At 40.6% G+C, this 24,936-nt stretch overlaps 2 protein-coding genes across 2 annotated transcripts in view; one reads left to right on the plus strand and one right to left on the minus strand.

Moving 5' to 3' along the window:
- LOC115590542 (uncharacterized) overlaps positions 1 to 24,936 on the plus strand; it is a 518,602-nt gene that overhangs the window by 429,005 nt on the left and 64,661 nt on the right. The window contains exons 15-20 of the mRNA XM_030431925.1: positions 10,200 to 10,670; positions 10,883 to 11,353; positions 11,566 to 12,036; positions 12,249 to 12,719; positions 12,932 to 13,402; positions 15,983 to 16,038. Of these exons, the coding sequence (XP_030287785.1) occupies positions 10,200 to 10,670; positions 10,883 to 11,353; positions 11,566 to 12,036; positions 12,249 to 12,719; positions 12,932 to 13,402; positions 15,983 to 16,038 (2,411 nt within the window). The remainder of the gene's footprint in view (positions 1 to 10,199; positions 10,671 to 10,882; positions 11,354 to 11,565; positions 12,037 to 12,248; positions 12,720 to 12,931; positions 13,403 to 15,982; positions 16,039 to 24,936) is intronic.
- The window catches only part of LOC115590565 (E3 ubiquitin-protein ligase ARIH2-like), a 29,793-nt gene that overhangs the window by 3,891 nt on the left and 966 nt on the right, over positions 1 to 24,936 (minus strand). The window contains exon 4 of the mRNA XM_030431968.1: positions 24,674 to 24,875. Coding sequence (XP_030287828.1) covers positions 24,674 to 24,875 — 202 coding nt within the window. The remainder of the gene's footprint in view (positions 1 to 24,673; positions 24,876 to 24,936) is intronic.

The raw sequence follows: 24,936 nt of genomic DNA on the forward strand, positions 1-24,936 counted from the left end.
GAAGTGAACTTTTTGAATTACGGACGCGCGATTGCTTTTATATTTTAATAATGAAGAAATTACAGCTCAATAAACGCTAAATTATGAACTCTCTGTTTCACATGGTTACATGATGCTAAAATGTATAAACCACTCGTACACACGAAAAAGGTACTTTTGCACTTTCCACGCAAGTTACGGAATTAGTAAAAGTCCGCAGAGCGCGAGACTGTGCGTACGAGTACCCATCATTAACACCGTGCGTACCATGCACGCAGTCGTCTTAGTCTGATTGTTATTAGGGTAACGTTTTATTTAGAGCTGTTTCTTTCAGTGAGCTGTGTTACAGGATTATACTGTCTCCTGTAATTATTAGAACTAGTGCAGTGCTGTGTGTGTGATTTATTTTATACTAGTGCAGTGCCCGTAGGAAATATGTGTTCCTATAGAAAAGTGGGAGATTACGAAGCTTTTTCATGGATGGTCAAATGAGGCTGTGTTTGAAGGTGGGACATCAGGGATATTTAGGTTTGTTGTGAAATTTGATATTCCAGGGTATAATTGGCCGTTTTTGACTATTTTTGATTTTGCCATTATATTTCACATTAAAAACTATTTACTTGGTGTCATTATTTTCAGCACAACCTCACGTGTGACTGTACAGTTATTTTTTTATTTTGACATACTGTATTACAGTTTTTATTGATTGCTTTGACCTGTTTAAACACACTGGAATCCACTCGGTTTTCATCATCACTGTCTCAGCAGAGCACAAGACACCTCTTGCAAATGTGTTAACCCTTTCTCATTGAATTGACACATTTCCCCCACCCTTTTGCAGAACAGTTAACACAGATGTCATTCAAGCAGTCCAAACTCCATTGTTTTAGCTATGGTAACCAGGCATGGACTGGCCATCTGGCGTACTGGGCAATGCCCGGTGGGCCGACGCACGTTTTTGGGCCGGGCTGTCATTATTTAATCAAAAAGTACATTATAAATCATTTTTATCGACCGCGACGGCCCATTGGTTGATTTTCTTGAAGGACATTGGGCTAATCCAATGAAATCTGTCAGCCCGTCTCTTCTTTTTTTTCTAAGTGCAAAGTTTAGAGGGGGCGGCCCATTGGGCCATCTTTAATATAGACAGTGAACAGAGCCAATCAGGATATAGTACGACAGCGGCCCCACCCCTCCCTGCGCTGTCACCTGTAACTTCTGTTTCAAAGTGTTGAGCGCGAGGAGTGGCAACATAGAGCAACCAAAGACAAAGAAATTGGGTGCGGAGAGGTTGCGTGCTAAGAGAAGAATCTCACTGTAGATGCTGCAGTGTGCAAAGATCACAGACATGTTGGCTGGAGGGGCTGCTGTAGCCTCCACGTCCTCTGTGATAGCGATGATCCAGCAGCAGCGGGCAGGAGAGGAGCAGCAGAGATGCAGGCTGACTGGCAGGGACAGTGTAGTACAGCCGGTAAGCAGGTAGTAACGTTAATACAGGGACTGTGAGGTGATGGAGGGAATGTTAGCTCTATTACATGTAGAAAGTAAAAGTAAGTCTAGGGGCAGACCTGACTCCGCTGCGTGCGGCCCGGGGGGCAGACTATTCATGCTGCTGGTGTGTCGGGTTGCGTCGGATTCGGTCTTAAAAATCCGCGGGCCGGGCCGGGCCGGGTTGTAATTTTCATGCTCGTTGAGAACTCTAATTAGGCTACATGAGAATGATGAGCAATGACGATCAATATTAATTGATGTCGTATACTTCCCAAAATCTGGCAGCCACGGCACCTTATTCTGATAAAATAGCAAACGGTCAAGGCTGAGAAGTGTTGGAGGAGCAGCAAGTGTCCATTTTAGTCTGATTTAAAACTGCTAAATGATCAAAAAAGCTTTGCAACTTAAGCATTACTAAAGTAAGTGTAAAAACAATATATAAAAGTATTATTAGTAAATGGTGTGCCCAGTGAATAAGAGTAAGACAGTGTAAAATGCTTTTAAGACATAGTTGCTTGGCATGAGTTCATAAAGCAGCCCTGTCTTTAGCCTGATGCATGCATGTTATAGCTCTTTAAAGGAGGGAGCACTTTTTAACCAGAAGAATAAGGTTTGAGCTGCTATATCAGGGAAATTCAGAAAATACATATTAGAGATGATTTCAATAAAAGGATAAAAGACTTGAACTTCACAGAGCAGACAAAAGTGGTAGAGTTAACAATAGACGCTACACTTCTGAGATTTATAATGCTGATGATACATTATACTTTAAATAGAATGTACCTAAGGAGGTACAACTAGCATTGAAAGGGTTTGTGAGCGTTTTTTTTTCCAGGCAAGTGAGTAAACATATGCACACCTCACCACAATAATTAGAGTTTGGTTTGGGATAATGGTAAAATACATTCCTGCGGGGAACACATAGCCTACATAAATTACTAGTCGGTTGTACTCCACTAATTATGAGGGGCTGGTATAAGCCAAAAATGCCAGGGCCGATTTTTTGTCCCAGTCCAGCCCTGATGGTAACCAAACAGAAACCATTTGTTCCTAACTATTAGAAACTACCTACATCAGTAGGAAATCACTAAAGCACCTGTTTGACACTCCTAAACACAAATCTTCAATGAGTGATCAGTCTGCAGGCCTTAAAAAGTGCAGCTGCTGTGTTGTTCTTTGCCAACATGGATTGAAGAGGTCTAAGGCAGATGAGAGTGAGAAATAGGTGCAGAGGAATGTCAAGGTTTGATGGCATGCAAGAAGATTTTTCCCTTGGTTCATTGCAAGAGAGCATAATGAATGTGATGTGGATGAGGCCATGTGGCCCCATCGTCAAGACAGAAGAGACTGAGTATCAATAGTGGCTATTTCTTATACTCTACAGTAATAGATTTTTATACTTTACTGTAATATTTTATATCTTTAACTTATTTTCTATGTTTTAAAACAGGTCAGTTGTTCAGGAAAATGCTTGCTGTGAAGCTGCAGAAATGTTTTGTGGACTATGAGACTACCAGCTTTCTTATTTTCTTATACTCTAAAAGATTTTATTTTGGTTTCCATGTATTTTGTGCAATATTTACAGTATTTCAGGTTTCAGCCACAGTTCGAAAAAAAGAATCAATGGAATCAAAAAATGCATCAAAGAATTTGTGATTCTGGATTCAAGTCTTTGCAGGAAGGCAAATTTGACAACAAATGGCACTGGCATGAAAGCAACGTAGAGTAATAGGCCACAATGACAAGCAATGGTGCACCGATTCGCACTGAGTAATGTATTTTGTATTTTGTTGTTCACTGTGTAATGGTTGATTGGAAGAGCTCATACACTTGTTTGCAAGTTGTGTTGTTTGAAGGCAAAATGAGCTTTTGTTGCATATTTTAAATGTTTTGGCACGGTTAGAGCCTTTTGCAAACAAAATGAGTCATTTTGACCATGAGTGCCACTGTTTCGGCCTGTGTGTTAACTGTTTTGAAAATGTGGAGTTTGAGGTTGACTGCTGCATCAAAGCAATCAATAAAAACTGTAACACAATGGACCTAAAAAACATAAAATCCCAGTAGAAAAAGTTAGAATTTTTTACTGTGAAAACCACAAATATTTTTAACAAATATTTTTTATTTTTTGTTGTTTGCTGAATATGTGCATACATTTTAAGAATTTACAAAGTTATATGTAACTATTTACATTTAAATGCAGGCAGTGCTCAGGTCTGCCTGAGCTCCCTCAAGCTTAATGAAGAGCTGCACTGCCTGCTCCACATTCAGCTTCTCCTCGTTGTTCTGACTCATTAAACAAAAAGCCGACTCCACTACACACTAAACACACTACACCAAACACTACATAACACACTAACTATACACTCAAAACACGGTAAATGTCACAAATCTCTCAACTCTCAGTATCGCTGTTTTTATTGCTGTCTCTACACCGACCGTCGTTGCCTGTCATTCATCCGCCTCCGTCACTCCCACAACTTCCCGTTCCTCAACAACCAAACTTCACTGTAAAAAAGAAAAAGTTGAGAAAACGTAAAATATCAAGGCAACATGATGCAAGAGATTTTTGAGTTTTCTCAACTTTTGCCTGCTGTTGTTCACTTAACTAAGAGTTCCCACTTGGATCTTCTTGTTCACCTAATTAGGAGAATCCTGTGAGATTAAAAAAGAAATTCTTACTTGAATGCCATATATTTCTACCTGCACCAAACACAGATTGTATATATATATATAAAAACAACCACGACACATGTATGTAGAATTCACAGTGGAACAAACCACTGTAATCAGCATGATTTAACTGTCCAGCAAGAAGAAACAGACATGACATAGTTTGGCAAGCTCTAGCTTAATATTTCTCAATTATTGTGGCTTACTTTCAAAGTTTAACAGATGGGCAGTCTCTCTCGGCAAACACCCCTTCACTCATGGTGCCAACATTTTATCATCTTTGTTAACTTCACACAATTTAACCACAGAACAAAGGATGTGAATTAATCTGCAACTGTCTTGCACATCATCTTCTTCACAACACATTCACAAACCATAATTACAGCAACAACAACAGAATACCCAAGAGTCTTTGCGCTACAGTCCACAAGGGGCGTTACACTACAACTCACTTGTGATTGGTTGGCAGATCTCTCTCTCTCACTCTAATGAGATAAACAATTACTAGTTATCATTTTTACAGTGTTGCTGCTTGGACACTTTCGTGAAAAAAACCTGTTTTTACCGTTTCTTCCTGCACCAGACACAAAGCAAATGTGGGAGCAATGTTGGCGAAAAAGCATGGCGGACATTATTTACCCCTAGTCCGGTTTTGGACGTGCTGGTTCGTTCGGTCCGTCGATTCTGGAGTTAGGCCGTGTGGGCTAGCGGCTAGCAGCTAGCTACACAGGAACATCCACAGATTCCGATTCCACTTTGTTGTCCCCGGATCTCCTCAGACCCGAACAGACTCAGTCCATACTCTTTTAGTCTCATTAATCCACAACAGTCAGTTTAGATGCACAGAACAGCACGGCACCAAACCGCCGGCAAAATCCCGGTCTAGCTCACATCGCTGCAGGTATAAATCCACTTGTTTCTTAAGGTATGTCATAGGCTAGAGCTCTGCAGTGATTGGCTCTGGTGTGCACGTGGCTACGGTGTGCAGTGATTGGCTCTGGTGTGCATGTGACTGTGGTGGCTCCGGTGGACAATGCTCGGTGGAATTTGAAAAGCATTTATGAAATAATTCATCATCTGTCAGTTTGATCAATTACGTCAAGTTCATGGTCCGCAAGATTAAGCTTCCTTTTCTTCAACCGCTTCTAACGTTTCTCAACACTGAACTAAGTTCTGGCCCTTTATCTGCAACCACAAATAGCCCACATTTGGCATGCCACTACATAAACGGTGCCATCATTGCCAGACCTGGCCCACATCTGGCTAACATACTATTTACCAGGTCAGAAATAGGCCAAAAGTGCCGGCTTGATGCCAGATCTGGCCCAAACCTGTCTGTTACAGATCTGGGCCACATACACCTAACCACAATTGGCCCACATTTGGCATACCATTACATAAACATTGCCATAATTGTCAGACCTGGCCCACATCTGGCTAACATACTATTTACCAGTTCAGAGATAGACCAAAAGTGCCGGCTTGATGCCAGATCTTGCCCGGACCCGCTTGCTATGTGGGAGGTAGTTGGGGGCGTTTTTAGAGCCATTAATAGTGAATTGTTGGGATAGTCAGACAGTTCGCTTTGATGATGTGAAATGATAAGCAGAAAATGTAAAGGCACAAGAAAACGTGTATGTGAGTAAAAGCACTATGGATTTCAGCATCACACAGATGTGAGACAATAATGAGATGAGAGAAATTATTATTGCTGATGCCAGAGAAAGACCTCATGAGACGACAAAAGCATAACAGAGGGTGCAAACAGGTTCCAAAGGAAGAGTTAAGAGCAAAAGATGACTTAAATACATACCATTTAAAAACAAGTTATGCTATGAAGTTTAAATAGATACAGATGACTAAATGATGGACCGAGACAAGGATGTTTCCCACCAAGGTCAGTTTATTGTAGAGCTGCAAACATATAGTAACATTAAAGGAGACAATTTGTTACAGCCATCTATAAATAAAAAAGTGTGCTGAGGAGGCCGCAGACAGTAGCCCCTTTTAGACAGAAAAGGCGGCACATTTGTTCCAAGGTAAGGGCGGCGATGTGCCGCCTTGTCCTTCTAAAAGGGAGGCGTAATAATCCTCCTTTTCCAAAAGCCGCCACCGAGGTTAGCTGGCCAAAAAGAGCTCTTCTGAATTGAGGCCTTCCTATATAACCTGTAGAGGCTCGCCCCTCCGTTAACCAACCACCCCAGGTGGTCCCAATATTCAACTCAGTGCAGGCCCCTCCTTCAGGCCCTGTCAACAGGTCTCTACTCCTGTTGAGACAAACAGTCACATTAAGGGCGTTCCAGTCACAATCGGCTGTGCACCGCCTATTTGACTGGAAACACTTCAAAAATACAGTAACTTGGGGAGAAGTTACTATCCCTCAGTGACAAAAACACATTACGCATTTTACCTCCATACACTGTTGCGCAGTGCCCGCACAGTTTGGCACCAGCACAGAGCTGGACCTTGACAGCGCACACCAACACGGTCATGCACCAAGGAGCAAAGAGGGTGAACTTCTTCTTCTTCTTCTTCTTCTTCTTCTTCTTCTTCTTCTTCTTCTTCTTCTTCTATTGGCTTTTATTGGCAGTTGGCAACCAGCTTTTAGGTGCATTTACCGCAACCTACTGAACCGGAGTGTGGAACATGAACTTTAGAAAAATAAAAAATAAATAAAACTAACTATTATTCCAGCCTATATCCTATACCTGTGTCCTTTAGGTATTTCATTAAAACACTCAGACCCTTTTTTGATGTACTCCCTAATAAATTCCTTAAAGTCAATTCCAGCTTTTCTTCTGTCAGCATTTGGATAACCTTCTGTCATTCATCCCTGTACTTACTTCTCTCCAGCAATACATGTTGGACTGTTTCTGGTTGTGTACATTGTGAACACAGACCTGTTGGATGTTTCCCTATTTTACTGAGTGTGTTTTTGAGTCCTGTGTTTCCTATTCTGAGTCGAGTTAAGATGAGAGGGTGAACATCGACATGGCACGGCTTATGTATGTTTTTTCCAGCTGGTCATTTAAGACCTGGAAGTAAGGTGTGGTTACTCGCGAAGGACATTTTACCAAACTGCCTCTTTCTACCTGCTACATTTGCACACATGTCTGAAAAACTTGAACCTCATGTACCTCACCACTTAACTTACTTGAAAAACACTGTCCTCGAAAGCCTACACCCTGGTTACAGAACAATGTTGTTCTCAATAACTTCTCACCTGTTCAGACTCAATCTGCAAAACATTTCAATCACCATTCAGTGCATAAAAGATGACTCAGGAGAAAAGTTAGAGCAACATGGAGAACAGACACAAAGAGGAATAATTACAGAAAGAGGAGGAGGAGGATGAGCAGGAGAAGGGCCATCCAGTATTTCTCATGAAATCAGTGCAAATTTGCCTTTGAATTCAAGTATTTCTGCATCAACTCTGAGTTTCCACTCTGATGTTTGGAAGCTGGGTTGTGAGGTTAGCCAAATTTGAGCACATAAGATAAACAAATGTACATTGTATCTATTCTGATACGATGTTTGTGTTAATGCAATATTTATATCATTCTCATGATTCTTTGAATCTTTGAAGACCTGAAGAAAAGAACATGTGAAACAAAAAACATCACAACAACATTTCAGATTAAAAATGGTAAGATGGACAATAATAAATAAAAAAAAGAAATCATTCAGACAGCAAAGGGCAAATGAGAGGAAAGTATTTTATCAACAGTGAATTGAAAATACTTGAATGCATGAAATTAATACATCGGATTTGATTTAATGTTTTCCTTTACAGTTAATCAACATTGTGATACATTTGAATTCCTGGAGCATATTTTACATCAGATCAGCACAGAGGCCTCTGAGGTGAGAACTTATAAATCTTACAGGTGAAATAAAGAGAATGCTGTGTTGTAAGTGACATTTGTATGCACAGGTTTTCCAAGGACAGCTGAGAGACACAACAAAGTGCTCCAAAGATCACATCATCAATAAAGAGACACATATATTCTTGATTCTTCCACTGTCACTGAAAGATACTCCTGATACAACCTAGAGTGTGGTGAGCAGACAAAGTTCACAGTTCTAAGTAAGTGTTTATTTGTGATGTGAACATGCTGAGCTAATATAAAATTTAAGTATCCTGAAATATTCTGTGTTACGGATGTAGTGTTTGATGTTGGTTCTTGTGTTATTCAGATATGTGAGATGGTGAAAGCTCCTCAGATCTTGATTCTTCTCCTCAAGAGATTTGACTTTGACTACAACACCAGGTCACATTTCAAATCAGACTGCTGTGTGGAAGTGCCATGTGAATTACAGTTGAAGGCAAGGAAAAGTTATTTTTGTCTGTGATTTCATTTAAATGGTCTTAATTGCTTTTACAATGATTTCCTGTTCCTGACTGTGTTGTTCATTGTAGAAGAAGACATACAAACTGTATGGGATGGTGAATCACATGGGCAGTATAAGAGGTGGACATTACACAGACACCGTCCTGTCTGAGGACAACCTGGTATGAGTGTAATGATTCTCATGTCAGCAAGGTGAGGAAGATTTAACTTGACCTGTTCCATTAAGATGTTACACATTTAAAACACAAAGATCAACATTAATAAGACATTTACTGACATTGGTTTGCTTTTGTTTAACCGTGCAGGATAAAGAGCAGCTGTTTGCAGAGGACAGGACTTTCAGGTATGTTTAAAACATTTTATTTGTGTTACTTATCTGTAAGTGTTCACCACATGTTGTCCCTATTGTTTTTCTATACAAATTATAACTTCAAAATTATTGTTCATCTGCTCCAGGACTGTCTATCTTATCACGCACAGAGGTAGGACTACAAAAGTAGGATTGATTTAGGTATAATATTAAAATATGATTACTAAATGTGTTTTTTCCCTTCAATTGAAAGCTACAAAGTTGGAGATGTCCCGTGAGATGAGTCAGAATGAAGAGGATGAGGTACAGTTCAGTAATGACATTGAGGTATTCAACCATCAGACTGAAGGAGAGGAGGATAATGCAGAAGGAAACTCGGATGACAAGTCTGAGGAGTTGAAGGAAACCAACTCAAGGAACACCTGTAAAGGACATCTGGGTGAAGAGACAAAGACAGAGAATGAGGAACAAAGAGGTAAAAGGGTAAAAGAAGAAAGTGTGTCCTACAGTCTGTAATTTACATTGAGAGAATCAGTGTATGGCAGCATACAAAAATGACCACTTTTATTGACTCCATGTGATTTATTTGATACATTTAAATGCATTATGCAAAAGTGCATTAGTATACGAACAATACTAAAGTATCTTTTTCCAGGTTACGTTACATGGATGTATATGATAACATGTTTGACTTTTTCATGTTTTTCTTCCCCTCCAAAGCCACAGAGTGTCAGAAGCCTGTTGAGACCACTTCAGAGGATCTGACTGAGTTTAAAGAAGAACAGAGTGAAGTTACTGGTCTTGCAGAACTGAAAGGAGACGAAGAACCCAAAAGAAGAACTGATGATGAAGAAACCACACAGATGGGGCATAGTTCAGAGGATGAGGGACAGATGAGAGAATATAGGAAGGAAGAGAGACTTCAGGTGAGAGGAGAGGAGGGTGATGAAGAAAATGTAGAGACTGACACATTAATTGATAATCATACATTGAGTGATGTGAAAAGTAGTGAAGATGAGGAGGCACAGGAAAATGTAATCAGCAACACACGAGAACAGAGGAAGTCTGAGGAGTTAAATGCAACTAGAGTAGAGGATGCATCTGTTAATGTTGAAGAACAGCCGAAAGACTCCAGTGAACAACATCTGGATGAAGACACAAAGAAACAGAAGGAGGAACAAAGAGGTAAAAAGAAGAACACGTGTCCTACTGTCTGTAATCTATATCAAGAGAATCAGTGTGTGTCTATGGCAGCATACAAAACAACTACTTTTATTGACTCTTTGTAATTGATGTTATACATTCAGGCACTTTTTGCAACTATGCATTGATGAGCCATATACAGTGTACAAAGAACACTCAAGTATCTATTTCTAATGTTTTTCTTCCCCTTCAAGCCACAGAGTGTCAGAAGTCCGTTGAGACCACTTCAGATGATCCGACAAACGAACTGGAAGAAGAACAGGGTGAAGTTACTGGTCCTGCAGAACTGAAAGGAGATAAAGAACCAAATAAAAAAATGGACAATGGAGAAACTACACAGATGGGACATAGTGCAGAGGATGAGGGACGGATGAGAGAAGATAGGAAGGAAGAGAGACTTCAGGCTAGAGGAGAGGAGGGTGATGAAGTAAATGTAGTGACTGACACATTAGTTAATAATCACACAACAGTGAGTGAAGTGAAAAGTAGTGAAGATGAGGAGGCACAGGAAAATGTAATCAGCAACACAGGAGAACAAAGGAAGTCTGAGGAGTTAAATACAACTAGAGTAGAAGATGCTTCTGTCAATGTTGAAGAACAGCTGAAAGACTCCTGTGAACAACATCTGGATGAAGAGACAAAGACCGACAAGGAGGAACAAAGAGGTAAAAAGAAGAACACGTGTCCTACTGTCTGTAATCTATATCAAGAGAATCAGTGTGTGTCTATGGCAGCATACAAAACAACTACTTTTATTGACTCTTTGTAATTGATGTTATACATTCAGGCACGTTTTGCAACTATGCATTGATGAGCCATATACAATGTACAAAGAACACTCAAGTATCTATTTCTAATGTTTTTCTTCCCCTTCAAGCCACAGAGTGTCAGAAGTCCGTTGAGACCACTTCAGATGATCCGACAAACGAACTGGAAGAAGAACAGGGTGAAGTTACTGGTCCTGCAGAACTGAAAGGAGATAAAGAACCAAATAAAAAAATGGACAATGGAGAAACTACACAGATGGGACATAGTGCAGAGGATGAGGGACGGATGAGAGAAGATAGGAAGGAAGAGAGACTTCAGGCTAGAGGAGAGGAGGGTGATGAAGTAAATGTAGTGACTGACACATTAGTTAATAATCACACAACAGTGAGTGAAGTGAAAAGTAGTGAAGATGAGGAGGCACAGGAAAATGTAATCAGCAACACAGGAGAACAAAGGAAGTCTGAGGAGTTAAATACAACTAGAGTAGAAGATGCTTCTGTCAATGTTGAAGAACAGCCAAAAGACTCCTGTGAACAACATCTGGATGAAGAGACAAAGACCGACAAGGAGGAACAAAGAGGTAAAAAGAAGAACATGTGTCCTACTGTCTGTAATCTATATCAAGAGAATCAGTGTGTGTCTATGGCAGCATACAAAACAACTACTTTTATTGACTCTTTGTAATTGATGTTATACATACAGGCACTTTTTGCAGCTATGCATTGATGAGCCATATACAATGTACAAAGAACACTCAAGTATCTATTTCTAATGTTTTTCTTCCCCTTCAAGCCACAGAGTGTCAGAAGTCCGTTGAGACCACTTCAGATGATCCGACAAACGAACTGGAAGAAGAACAGGGTGAAGTTACTGGTCCTGCAGAACTGAAAGGAGATAAAGAACCAAACAAAAAAATGGACAATGGAGAAACTACACAGATGGGACATAGTGCAGAGGATGAGGGACGGATGAGAGAAGATAGGAAGGAAGAGAGACTTCAGGCTAGAGGAGAGGAGGGTGATGAAGTAAATGTAGTGACTGACACATTAGTTAATAATCACACAACAGTGAGTGAAGTGAAAAGTAGTGAAGATGAGGAGGCACAGGAAAATGTAATCAGCAACACAGGAGAACAAAGGAAGTCTGAGGAGTTAAATACAACTAGAGTAGAAGATGCTTCTGTCAATGTTGAAGAACAGCTGAAAGACTCCTGTGAACAACATCTGGATGAAGAGACAAAGACAGACAAGGAGGAACAAAGAGGTAAAAAGAAGAACACGTGTCCTACTGTCTGTAATCTATATCAAGAGAATCAGTGTGTGTCTATGGCAGCATACAAAACAACTACTTTTATTGACTCTTTGTAATTGATGTTATACATACAGGCACTTTTTGCAGCTATGCATTGATGAGCCATATACAATGTACAAAGAACACTCAAGTATCTATTTCTAATGTTTTTCTTCCCCTTCAAGCCACAGAGTGTCAGAAGTCTGTTGAGACCACTTCAGATGATCCGACAAACGAACTGGAAGAAGAACAGGGTGAAGTTACTGGTCCTGCAGAACTGAAAGGAGATAAAGAACCAAACAAAAAAATGGACAATGGAGAAACTACACAGATGGGACATAGTGCAGAGGATGAGGGACGGATGAGAGAAGATAGGAAGGAAGAGAGACTTCAGGCTAGAGGAGAGGAGGGTGATGAAGTAAATGTAGTGACTGACACATTAGTTAATAATCACACAACAGTGAGTGAAGTGAAAAGTAGTGAAGATGAGGAGGCACAGGAAAATGTAATCAGCAACACAGGAGAACAAAGGAAGTCTGAGGAGTTAAATACAACTAGAGTAGAAGATGCTTCTGTCAATGTTGAAGAACAGCCAAAAGACTCCTGTGAACAACATCTGGATGAAGAGACAAAGACAGACAAGGAGGAACAAAGAGGTAAAAAGAAGAACATGTGTCCTACTGTCTGTAATCTATATCAAGAGAATCAGTGTGTGTCTATGGCAGCATACAAAACAACTACTTTTATTGACTCTTTGTAATTGATGTTATACATACAGGCACTTTTTGCAGCTATGCATTGATGAGCCATAGACAATGTACAAAGAACACTCAAGTATCTATTTCTAATGTTTTTCTTCCCCTTCAAGCCACAGAGTGTCAGAAGTCTGTTGAGACCACTTCAGATGATCCGACAAACGAACTGGAAGAAGAACAGGGTGAAGTTACTGGTCCTGCAGAACTGAAAGGAGATAAAGAACCAAACAAAAAAATGGACAATGGAGAAACTACACAGATAGGACATAGTGCAGAGGATGAGGGACGGATGAGAGAAGATAGGAAGGAAGAGAGACTTCAGGCTAGAGGAGAGGAGGGTGATGAAGTAAATGTAGTGACTGACACATTAGTTAATAATCACACAACAGTGAGTGAAGTGAAAAGTAGTGAAGATGAGGAGGCACAGGAAAATGTAATCAGCAACACAGGAGAACAAAGGAAGTCTTTGGAGTTAAATACAACTAGAGTAGAAGATGCTTCTGTTAATGTTGAAGAACAGCTGAAAGACTCCTGTGAACAACATCTGGATGAAGAGACAAAGACAGACAAGGAGGAACAAAGAGGTAAAAAGAAGAGAATCAGTGTATGTCTTTGGCAGCTTTATTTTCTGGGCTGCCTTCATCAAAGTTATCGGCGTGTAGTATGTTGATAAAAGAATTCTGTGGAGGCCAGGCTGGCCAGCCTCCGAAGAGGGAGTGGCTGCTTTCTGGTGTTCTCAAATCCCTGGCAAAAGCAATGCCAAATTGCTTCGCCCTCTGCCCAATCAGCAATCCTATCGAGCCTTCGATCTTAGGATATCTACCAATTTCCACCACCCTTTCTCTGGTATGGGGGCCTTTCCAGAGTCTATTTTCCATACTCGCTGTTTCTCCTAATTGGTCACTTTGGTGGATCAAAGGTTCATCTATCCAATGGGAGAAAAGAAGGATGGGTCTGCCTCACACCCCCTATAAAGTAACTCTTGTGTGTGTTTCTTAACTTTGCTGATGTCAGCTGAAGGAGACAGGATGGTCTCTCTGAACGTAGATGACGACGTATAGTTGAGTGAGCTCTGAACCTCTGGTGTGGGCCCCCTCCTCTAACTTACCTCTGATGCCCACCTCAGAGCTGATCAAGGCTTCTGGTCATTGGGACCCTTGCACTGTTGCATGCCCACAGTTGTCTACAGGGGAGCATCTGGTCCTGTCCCATCCTGTCTTCTCACTATTCACTATTGTCTCAGAGCTCAGGATGTGTAAGAAACACACAGACACTACACAGCATACAAAAACCACTACTTTAATGTGTCTTTGTCATTGATGTTATACATTCAGGCACTTATGCAAAGGTCCATTGATGAGCTATGTACAGTTTACAAACAACACTCAAATATCTATTATAACAGTGAATGAAGTGAAAAGCAGTGCAGGTAAAGAGGCACAGGAAAATGCAGACAGTACAAACTCCAACAACACTAAAAAGAAACCTGTAAATATTGAAGAATGGGAAAAAATAAATGAAAAAGGGGAAAAAAAAAAACAAAGACAGAAAATAAGAAGAAAAAGAACCCCAAAAAAGCCCACTCCCATCGGGTTTGGGGGCTGAAATGTAGATTGTCTTTTTTCCCCTTTCTTTTTCATGTCACTCTCCTAGTCCTTACTCTGTGTGTGATTTATTTTATACTAGTGCATTGCCCGCAGGAAATATGTGTTCCTATAGAAAAGTGGGAGGTTAAGAAGCTTTTTCATGGATGGCCAAATGAGGCTGTGTTTGAAGGTGGGACATCAGGGATATTTAGGTTTGTTGTGAAATCTGATATTCCAGGGTATTATTGGCCGTTTTTGACTATTTTTGATTTTGCCATTATATTTCACCCTAAAAACTATTAACTTGGTGTCATTATTTTCAGCACAACCTCACATGTGTGACTGTACAGTTATTGTTTTATTTTGACATACTATATTAACACAATGGACCTAAAATCACAAAAAAAACCTAAAATCCGAGTAGGAAAAAGTTAGATTTCTTTACTGTGAAAACCACAAATATGTTTAAAAAAACATTTTTATTACTTATAATGCAAATATAAATTGTTGTTTGCTAAATATGTGCATACATTTTAAAAATGTACGAAGTTATATGTAACTATTTACATTTAAATGCGGGCAATGCTCAGGTATGCCTGAGCTAAATGAAGAGCTGCACTGCCTGCTCCACATTCAGCAGTCTCCTCATTGTTTTGACTCATTAAACACAATACTGACTCTAAATGTCACAAATCTCTCAACTCTCAATATCGCTGTCTCTACACCGACCGTCGTTGCCTGTCATTCATCTGCCTACGTCCCTCCCAGAACTTCCTGTTCCTCAACAACCAAACTTGCTTGGACACTTTTGTGATAAAAGCCCGTTTTTACCGTTTCTTCTGCACCAGACAAAAAGCAAACGTGACGGCAATGTTTGAGAAAAAGAGTGGCGGACATTATTTACCCTAAGCCCGGTTTTGGATGTGCCGGTGGGTCCGGTCCGTCGACTCGGAAGGTGGGCCGTGTAGGTTGGCTAGCGGCTAGCAGCTAGCTACACACGAACATCCACAGATTCCAATTCCACTTTGTTGTCCGCGCGTCTCCAGGTCTCCTCAGATCCGAACAGACTCGGTCCAGACTCGTTTAGTCTCATTAATCCACAACAGTCAGTTTAGATGCACAGAACAGAATGGGACCGAACCGCCAGCAAATTCCCGGTCCAGCTTGCGTTGCTGCAGGTATAAATCTGCTTGTTTCTTAAGGTGGGCTCTGCAATGATTGGCTCTGGTGTGCACGAGACTGTGGTGAACAATGCTCGCGAATTTGTAAAACATTTATGAAATAATTTATTGACAGTATCATTGCAGTCTGAACAAATCTCAAAGTCGCACAGCATTGAACCACGCAGCAGCCATGTTGAAACTCTCAGGTCAGTCTGATCCTGATCCGCAGAGATATTTGAGGAGTACACACACACACACGCACACAGAGAGACAGACAGACAGAGATTCCTTGCTTTTATAGAGAGATACTGTAATTAGAAACATCATGGAAAAATACACTGATGAGCTAAATTAAGTTTACAAAAAGTACTAGAGTATTAATGGTGTAATGATACTGTGTTTTTTGTCTTTAAAGGGACTCCACCACAGAGACGTCATCATGGCCTGTACAATCAGGGAGCCACATGTTACCTTAACAGTGTCCTGCAGGTTCTCTTCATGACCACTGTTCATGAGATCCACAACAGGTTTGAACCAGCTGTTTTTATCTGTACAATTACAAGGAGATCAATTTAAGAAAACTTTATGAAAAACAAGAAACACTGTATGATAAGATGATTCATTTGAATGTATAAGGGTGTTGCAAAAGTGCAAAACTCTGTTGCTGAGCACATCAAAGCAGTAAACAGTCACTGTTCACCAGGCATGGACTGGCCATCTGGCGTACCGGGCAATGCCCGGTGGGCCGACGCACGTTTTTGGGCCGGGCTGTCATCATTTAATCAAAAAGTACATTATAAATCATTTTTATCGACCGTGACGGCCCATTGGTTGATTTTCTTGAAGGACATTGGGCTAATCCAATGAAATCTCTCCGCCCTCCTCTTCTTTTTTTTCTAAGTGCAAAGTTTAGAGGGGGCGGCCCATTGGGCCATCTTTAATATAGACAGTGGACAGCGGCCCCACCCCTCCCTGCGCTGCCACCTGTAACTTCTGTTTCAAAGTGTTGAGCGCGAGGAGTGGCAACATAGAGCAACCAAAGACAAAGAAATTGGGTGCGGAGAGGTTGCGTGCTAAGAGAAGAATCTCACTGTAGATGCTGCAGTGTGCAAAGATCACAGACATGTTGGCTGGAGGGGCTGCTGTAGCCTCCACGTCCTCTGTGATAGCGATGATCCAGCAGCAGCGGGCAGGAGAGGAGCAGCAGAGATGCAGGCTGACTGGCAGGGACAGTGTAGTACAGCCGGTAAGCAGGTAGTAACGTTAATACAGGGACTGTGAGGTGATGGAGGGAATGTTAGCTCTATTACATGTAGAATTCTCAACGGGTCGGACCGGCCCGACAAACCTGACCGGACCCGCGGGTTTGGGCTGGGTTCATGTGTGGTGAAAAGTAAGTCAAGGGGCAGACTTGACTCCGCTGCGTGTGGCCCGGGGGGCAGACTATTCATGCTGGTGTGTTGGGTTGCGTCGGATTCGGTCTTAAAAATCCGCGGGCCAGGCCAGGTTGTAATTTTCATGCTCGTTGAGAACTCTAATTAGGCTACATGAGAATGATGAGCAATGACCATTAATATTAATTGGTGTTGTATACTTCCCGAAATCTGGCAGCCACAGAACCTTATTCTGATAAAATAGCAAACGGTCAAGGCTGAGAAGTGTTGGAGGAGCAGCAAGTGTCCATTTTAGTCTGATTTAAAACTGCTAAATGATCAAAAAAGCTTTGCAACTTAAGCATTACTAAAGTAAGTGTAAAAACAATATATAAAAGTATTATTAGTAAAAGGTGTGCCCACAGTGAATAAGGAGCTGTCCACACTAGCCCGGTTAATTTTGCAACCGTTAAGTTATGTTCCCGGTTTTACTGCTCAGTCCACATGCAACCGTGCTTTTGGGACACTGAAACCGGGGTCGAGGGTGAGGTTTTCGGCCAGTTCGGTTTCAGCGGTTGCGTGTGGATATGACAACCGCGAATATTTCCATTGCTTACGTAAGAGCTGAGCGCGTGCCTCTGTAAATATTGCACGCACAGCAATGTAAACACAGAGCACGACACGACAAGGTGGTTAACGTTAGAGGTTAACTAGCTTCACTTGATAACTTGGCTAATATGGACGTGACATAGTTGTTGTTTATTCGCTTGCTGTCAGCTGTGTTCGGCTGCCATTTCCAGCTGCTCAACCTGATGCAACAACGGCGGTGCCTGAATGAGCAACGAAGGAGACTTCTCCTCTTGCTAGCAAACAAACGACGCACCCTTGCGAATCGCCATTGTTGTTTGTGTTTTGGTATTGGCCACACTTCCCTTTTCCGGTTTTAAACTATTTTCATTGGTTAAAACAGCCTTCCTGTTGTACCTTACATCGCCACCTATTGCTGTGGCATATGTATTACACGTATATTGCATCACTTGGTGGCGGATTTACGGTTGCGTGTGTACAGAGTTATTCTGAGAATTCAGAAAATGCATATTAGAGATGATTTCAATAAAAAGGATAAAAGACTTGAACTTCACAGGGCAGACAAAATTGGTAGAGTTAACAATAGACGCTACACTTCTGAAATTTAGGATGCTAATGATACATTATGCTTTAAATAGAATGTACCTAAGGAGGTACAACTAGCATTGAAAGGGTTTGTGAGCGTTTTTTTTCCAGTCAAGTGAGTAAACATATGCACACCTCACCACAATAATTAGAGTTTGGTTTGGGATAATGGTAAAATACATTCCATACATAAATTACTAGTCGGTTGTACTCCACTAATTATGAGGGGCTGGTATAAGTCAAAAATGCCAGGGCCGATTTTTTGTCCCAGTCCAGCCCTGCTGTTCACTGAGAAGCTGCTGTCTTCCTAAAGGCTGGATCAAGAACCAGATCAAGAGCTGAGACACATCTTTTTGGACCTGAAGAGAAAAACATGTGGAACAGAAAACATCACAAAGATTTTGAAGATTGAAAATGGTAAGTTGGACAGTCATAAGGTGCTGAGAAGAAAATTAATACATCAAATTCAGTTTAATGTTTCCTTCTGCAGTTCATGAACAACGTGATGCAGCTGAATGCCTTCAGGAGATTTTACATCATATCAGTCCAGAGGCCTCTGAGGTGAGCACTTATTAAATCTACAATGTTATTTACAGGAGAACAAATCAGAACGCTGTGTTGTACATTTTCTCTCTAGGTTTTCCGAGGACAGCTGAAAGACACAACAAAGTGCTCCAAAGGCCACATCATCAATGAAGAGACAAATCCATTCTGGACTCTTCCACTGTCACTGAAACATACTCCTGATACAACCTACAGTGTGGTGAGCAGACAGAGTTCTTAGTTGTAGTTTAGTGTTTAGATAAGATGTGAGCATGCTGAGCTAATATGCCATTTATTACAACATTTGTGGTCCCACAGGAGAGCAGCTTTGAGAGGACTTTCCAAACAAAAACATACTCTAGTGGCAACATGATGTACTGCAACGACTGTAAACAGAAAACAGAAGCAACAAGTGTGAGTTTTGAAACGCAAACAATATTTAGGTAAATTTTAATAATGGAATTAGATCAAAATAATCTGTATTAAAGGCGATAGTGTGTGATGATGTTTCTTGTGTTATTCAGAGATGTGAGATGGTGAAAGCTCCTCAGATCTTGATTCTTCTCCTCAAGAGATTTGACTTTGAATACAACACCAGGTCACATTTCAAATCAGACTGCTCTGTGGAAGTGCCATGTGAATTACAGCTGAAGGCAAGAAAAAAACGTTTTTATCTGTGATTTTCATTTCAATCATCTTAATTGCTTCTAAGATGATTTCATGTTCCTGACTGTGTTGTTCATTGTAGAACAAGACATACAAACTGTATGGGATGGTGAATCACATGGGCAGTCTAAGAGGTGGACATTACACAGCCACCGTCCTGTCTGAGGACAACACCTGGTATGAGTGTGATGATGATCATGTCAGCAAGGTGAGGAAGATTTAACTTAATCTGTTCCATTAAGACGTTACACATTTAAAACACACCAACAGAAAGATGAACATTAAAAAGACATTTACTGACATTGGTTTGCTTTTGTTGATCTGTGCAGGTTAAACACCAGCCGTTTGCAGAGGGCAGGACTTTCAGGTATGTTTAAAAAATTTTGGGGGGATTTTACCAATAATAATTTGGGATTTAAGTTTTGACCACATGTTGTCACGTTATTGTTTTTCTGTGCAAATAATAACTTTAAAATGATTTTTCATCAGCTCCAGGACTGTCTATCTCCTCACGTACAGAGGTAGGACTACAAAAATACATAAAGGATTATTTTAGGTATCATATTAACATATGATTGCTAAATATGATTTTTCTCTACAATTTAAAGCAATAGAGTTGCAGATGTCCTGTGAGAATGAAGAGGATACCACAGAAGAAAACTCGAAGGACAAGTCTGAAGGGTTGAAGGAAACCAAGTCAAAAAATGCCTGTACACAATATCTGGGGGAAGAGTCAATGTTTCAGAGGTTTAGGAACTGGTTCATTTCGCTCTGGCAAAATTACTTCCCACATCCCCTCTAACTTGCACAGTGTCAGAAGCCTGTTGAGACCACTTCAGAAGATCTGACAGATGAGGTTGAAGAAGAACAGGGTGAAGATATTGGTCCTGCAGAACTGAAAGCAGACAAAGAACCCAAAAGAAATTTCTGTGAAAGAAAAACTGATGATGAAAAAAACTGCACAGATGGGAAATAATGCAGTGGATGAGGGAAAGATGAGAAAAACAGGAAGGAAGAGAGACTTCAGGCTAGAGGAGAGGAGGCTGATGAAGAAAATGTAGAGACTGACACATCAATTAATGATCATACAACAGTGAGAGAAGTGAAAATGAAGAGGCACAGGAAAATGAAGGCTGTACAAACTCCAACATAACACAAGAAAACACAAATAGATGCCTGAATACTGAAGAAATGAAAAAAACAAAGAGAGAAAGAAAAAAGGCAAAAAAGATCAAGCTCCCACCCATCAGGTCTGGGGACTGTTACACAAGATCATACACACGTCATCATACACAGAAACACACAAACACACACACATTTTCAATACTGTGCAAAAGTTTAAGGCAGGTGTGAAAAAATGCTTCAAACAAAGAATGCTTTCAAAATATAAATAATAATAGTTTGTTTTTATCAATTAACAAAATGCAAAGTGAGCGAACAAAAGAAAAATCAAAATCAAATCAATATTTGGTGTCACTACCCTTTGCCTTCAAAGCAGCATCAATTCTTATTGGTAGACTACACTATGTCAGGGGTTTTGTAGGATTATAGTCGGGTGTATGATCAACCAGTTAAACTAAACAGGTGCTATTGATCATCAATTTCACATGTAGGTTGAAACACAGTCGTTAACTGAAACAGAAACAGCTGTGTAGGAGGCTTAAAGCTCGGTGAGGAACAGCCAAACTCTGCTACCAAGGTGAGGCTGTGGAAGACAGTTTAATGTCAAAGGTCAGACACCATGGTAGGACTGAGCACAGCAACAAGACATAAGGTAGTTATACTGCATCAGCAAGGTCTCTCCCAGACAAAGATTTAAAAGCAGACTGCTGTTTCAAGATGAGCTGTTCAAGCTTTTTCGACTTTTGAAGAAGCACAAAGAAGCGGGCGACATTGAGGATCACAGGCACAGTGGTTGGCCAAGAAAACTTCAGATGAAAAACACTTATTTCCCTTCAAAATCAGAAGTGCCATCAACTCAGGGACTGGCAGAAACCAGTGGGACCAGGTACACCCATCTACTGTCCAGAGAATTCTGGCCAGAAGTGGTCTTCATGGAAGAGTTGCAGCCAGAGAGCCATAAGTCTGACATGGAAACAAGGCCAATTGACTCAACTATTTACGAAAACATAGGAACTGGAGTGCAGAAAAATGGCAGCAGGTGCTCTGAACTGATGAGTCAAAATATGACATTTTTGGCTGTAGCAGAAGGCATTTTGTCACCGAAGGGCTGGAGAGCGATACAATAACAAGTCTCTGCAGTAGTGTTGTGACGTTCACGAACGAACCGATTCTATTGAACGGATCGTTAACATGAACGATGGGAACCGAGTCACAGCTGGGAACCGTTCATTTTTATTTTATTTTTTTTATTTTTTTGTATATCACTGTGTGCTCTTCCTTTGCTCCTCCCCTGAGTGGGACAGAGAAGTTACATGGGGAGGAGCGCACCCCAGCTGCATGGTGCTTGTTAGATATGCAAATATAGCATGATGCCATCTGAGTTGTGCACCCTGCCTTTGCGTAAAAAAAGAAGAAGAAGAAAAGCAGAAATACGTGACTGCCCCTGCCTCGGGGAGCAGAGCAGCTGCAGCAGTCTTTATTAGGAGGAGGACAGTCACTGTCGTGTGTCGTGACGTCATCGTTGGGACAAAATGAGCCGAAGGAAACGGAGCAGCATTTTGATGCACTTTTCTCTTGTGGAAAACAGTAAGGCAATGAAGTCTCCATTGACACTGAAAATGCTAGTGCTTCCCCTGCCTCCACATCAGGTAGTGCTTTGTTTTTTAATGTTTATTTGTAAGTGTTAAGGTCATGTTATTGCATGAATAACAAGTCATGGTAGCTTTACACACATACAAACAATTTGTACAAAGGGTAATTCCAAAATAGTGATGTCACTGTCAAAGCAGAGTGAAATAATGGCGCAACCTTGTGGAATATTTACAATGAATCCAGATCAGACTTTAAAATCTAATCCACACATGTCAAATGAGGTTATAATCATATTTCAGAATAATTCAAACTCAGATATTGGTGGGATATCTAATTTTGTATTATTTTGTTACAAATCTCACCCCATCATACCTCCCAGTGATTATTTCCAAGATAAAATGAGTTACCACCAGGCTGGCTTCTTAAAACTTAATAAATGTAAAAATCAGTCAAATGAGCCAGTTTTTTGAACAGCTCTTTGAAAGGAACGGCTCACCAAAATCCGGCTCCCCTCAAAGAGCTATAAATCCCATCTCTACTCTGCAGGCAACAGTGAAGCATGGTGGAGGTTCCTTGCAGGTTTGGGGCTGCATTTCTGCAAATGGACTTGGAGATTTAGTCAGGATTAATGATGTCCTTGATGCTAAGAAATACAGGCAGATACTTATCCATCACGCAATACCATCAGGAAGGTATATGATTGGCCCCAAATGTATTCTACAGCAGGACAACGACCCCATATATATATTATGTACATAATCAGGGTGTGTTTAATGTGCCACAGCACTACAGGGACTTCATTGCGGCCTGTAAAGATTCCCATGATACAACCTACAGTCCTAGCTTAGTATTTTAATGCGATGTAAGCATGCTGATCTAATATGGAATTTGTACAACATTTGTCCACAGGAAAGCAGCTTTAATGGGATTGTCTACACAAAATCATTTATTGGAGACAACAAGGTGTCCTGCGACTTGAAGATGAAAGCAACAAGAGTTTTAACCTTAAAATCTCAACACAAACTGTTGGCAGATCAAATATTGTACTGGATTCAAATAAAGAGTTGTTTGTTAGTTTACAATTCAAGACTCAAGGTTATAATATTTATTAAACTGTGAATAAGACAGTGTATAAATACTGTGTTACAAGTTAAAGCCATGCATTTGAAATTGTACTTAAAATGTCTGCAAGGAACTTTGAGTTTGTGTTTATTCTAGTAGTAACATCTTCAGAACCTGCTGTCTTTTAGAGAGCTCTGCTAGGAAAATGATTACTGAACACAAAGCGGAACTCATCAACTGTCTGATGGTGGACCATTCCTTTTTTCTGCAGCATGCACATGTCAAACAGATCATCACAGACAGACAATATCAGAATATTAAGAAAGAGTCTCCCTCAACACCAGAAGATACTGTCACTGAGCTGATTGATTATGTGATTCTTGTTAATGGTCAGAAATCCAGCACTGATTTCCTCGAAGTTCTCAACCTGGCTTATGTTCTGGAAACCTATCCGCAGCTCAAAGAAATCATAAATAAAATGCTGCGCAGTGGTGGTGGAAACAATGCATGAGATGTTATTTGTAATGTTATTAAAAAGCAGAAAGTTCTTGTAGAAGTCACATTTTTTTTAAGCAACGCTTTGTCAGGAGAATAAACAGATGATCAGTACAAAGCTGATTGAACAAGGAAATGAGAAAAAGACATACCAGGGATCAAAATACACAGTCACAATGAGATGACATTAAAGTTGCTGAAGCAATATAATCGCTGGGTTAAAGAAGTTATTTAAAACCTGAAACTTGAAGAATTTTAGATTTCATGACACTTGGCACGCCTTCTTGGAATTTGTTGGTCCCTTTAATTTCAGAATCCCCTCCCCCCTTTTTTTCTCCTCATCTTCTTTCTATCTGTCTTTTTCTGTGTGTGTGTGTGTGTGTGTGTGTTGTTTTTCCCAGTCTGGTTCTTACCTGAAATGGATGGATGGGTAGGTTGGACTGGGTTCAGGGGATTTGTTGACATACTGTTGTAAATATCTTTTTTCCACACTGTTAGATACCATTATATGTGTGTTTTGTAGGAAAATCTCAATAGAATGAATTGGGAAAAAAAGAAGAAAAAAAAACGAAGCAAAGATGATTTGCAGGTAAATCTTTCTATCATGGAAAAAAGGAAATAAATCTAAATCTAAATGTTTTGTGATATTGTGCCAATAAAGACCAAAAAAAAAATCTGCTCTGTTTTTGAAAGCAGGTATTGGGCTGAATATCTGTTGGAGTGATAACAATAATGATGATTGGCATTATAAAAGACAACATAAAAAGGTGTGTTTGTGTGTCTTGAGATCACAGTATTGAATCAACACAATTATCTGATCTGCCTCACAGGTATGGAGGTCTGTCTTGGTGCTACACCAGTGGAACAGACTCTGAACCATGACTCTTTGTTTAGTTCCAGGCACTCTTCAGTTGTCTTCAGACACACAAAACAAAACTCCACTTTACACTGCGTACAGCCAATGTTTTTACATTTCGCTCCATCATGTACTACCAGCATACCACAGGTGGGACAGGCTCGGATGGAGGGACATTTTAAGGGATCTCCTCTGACATCCATCACACTGTTGAAGACGACATCTCCACAGGTCTTTAATGTTTCCAATGAGCTCTGGCAGCCTTCATTGTCACAGGAGTCTGTACGTAGAGCCGGACTTTTCCATTCCCTCAAACACTGCCAGCAGAACTTATAAAGGGTTTTTTTTCTAGCTGTGCACACCGTGCATCTGACACTGAGATCACTGAGGTCAGTTCTCATCACACGAGACTTGCAGCCAGGACACTGTGAAGGGAAGTCACGCGGCTAAATGAGTTTGAGATGAAATTTTGAATTCGCACTTGTA

Source organism: Sparus aurata, chromosome 10, assembly GCF_900880675.1.
Source record: "Sparus aurata chromosome 10, fSpaAur1.1, whole genome shotgun sequence".
NCBI classification, from domain to species: Eukaryota; Metazoa; Chordata; class Actinopteri; order Spariformes; family Sparidae; genus Sparus; species Sparus aurata.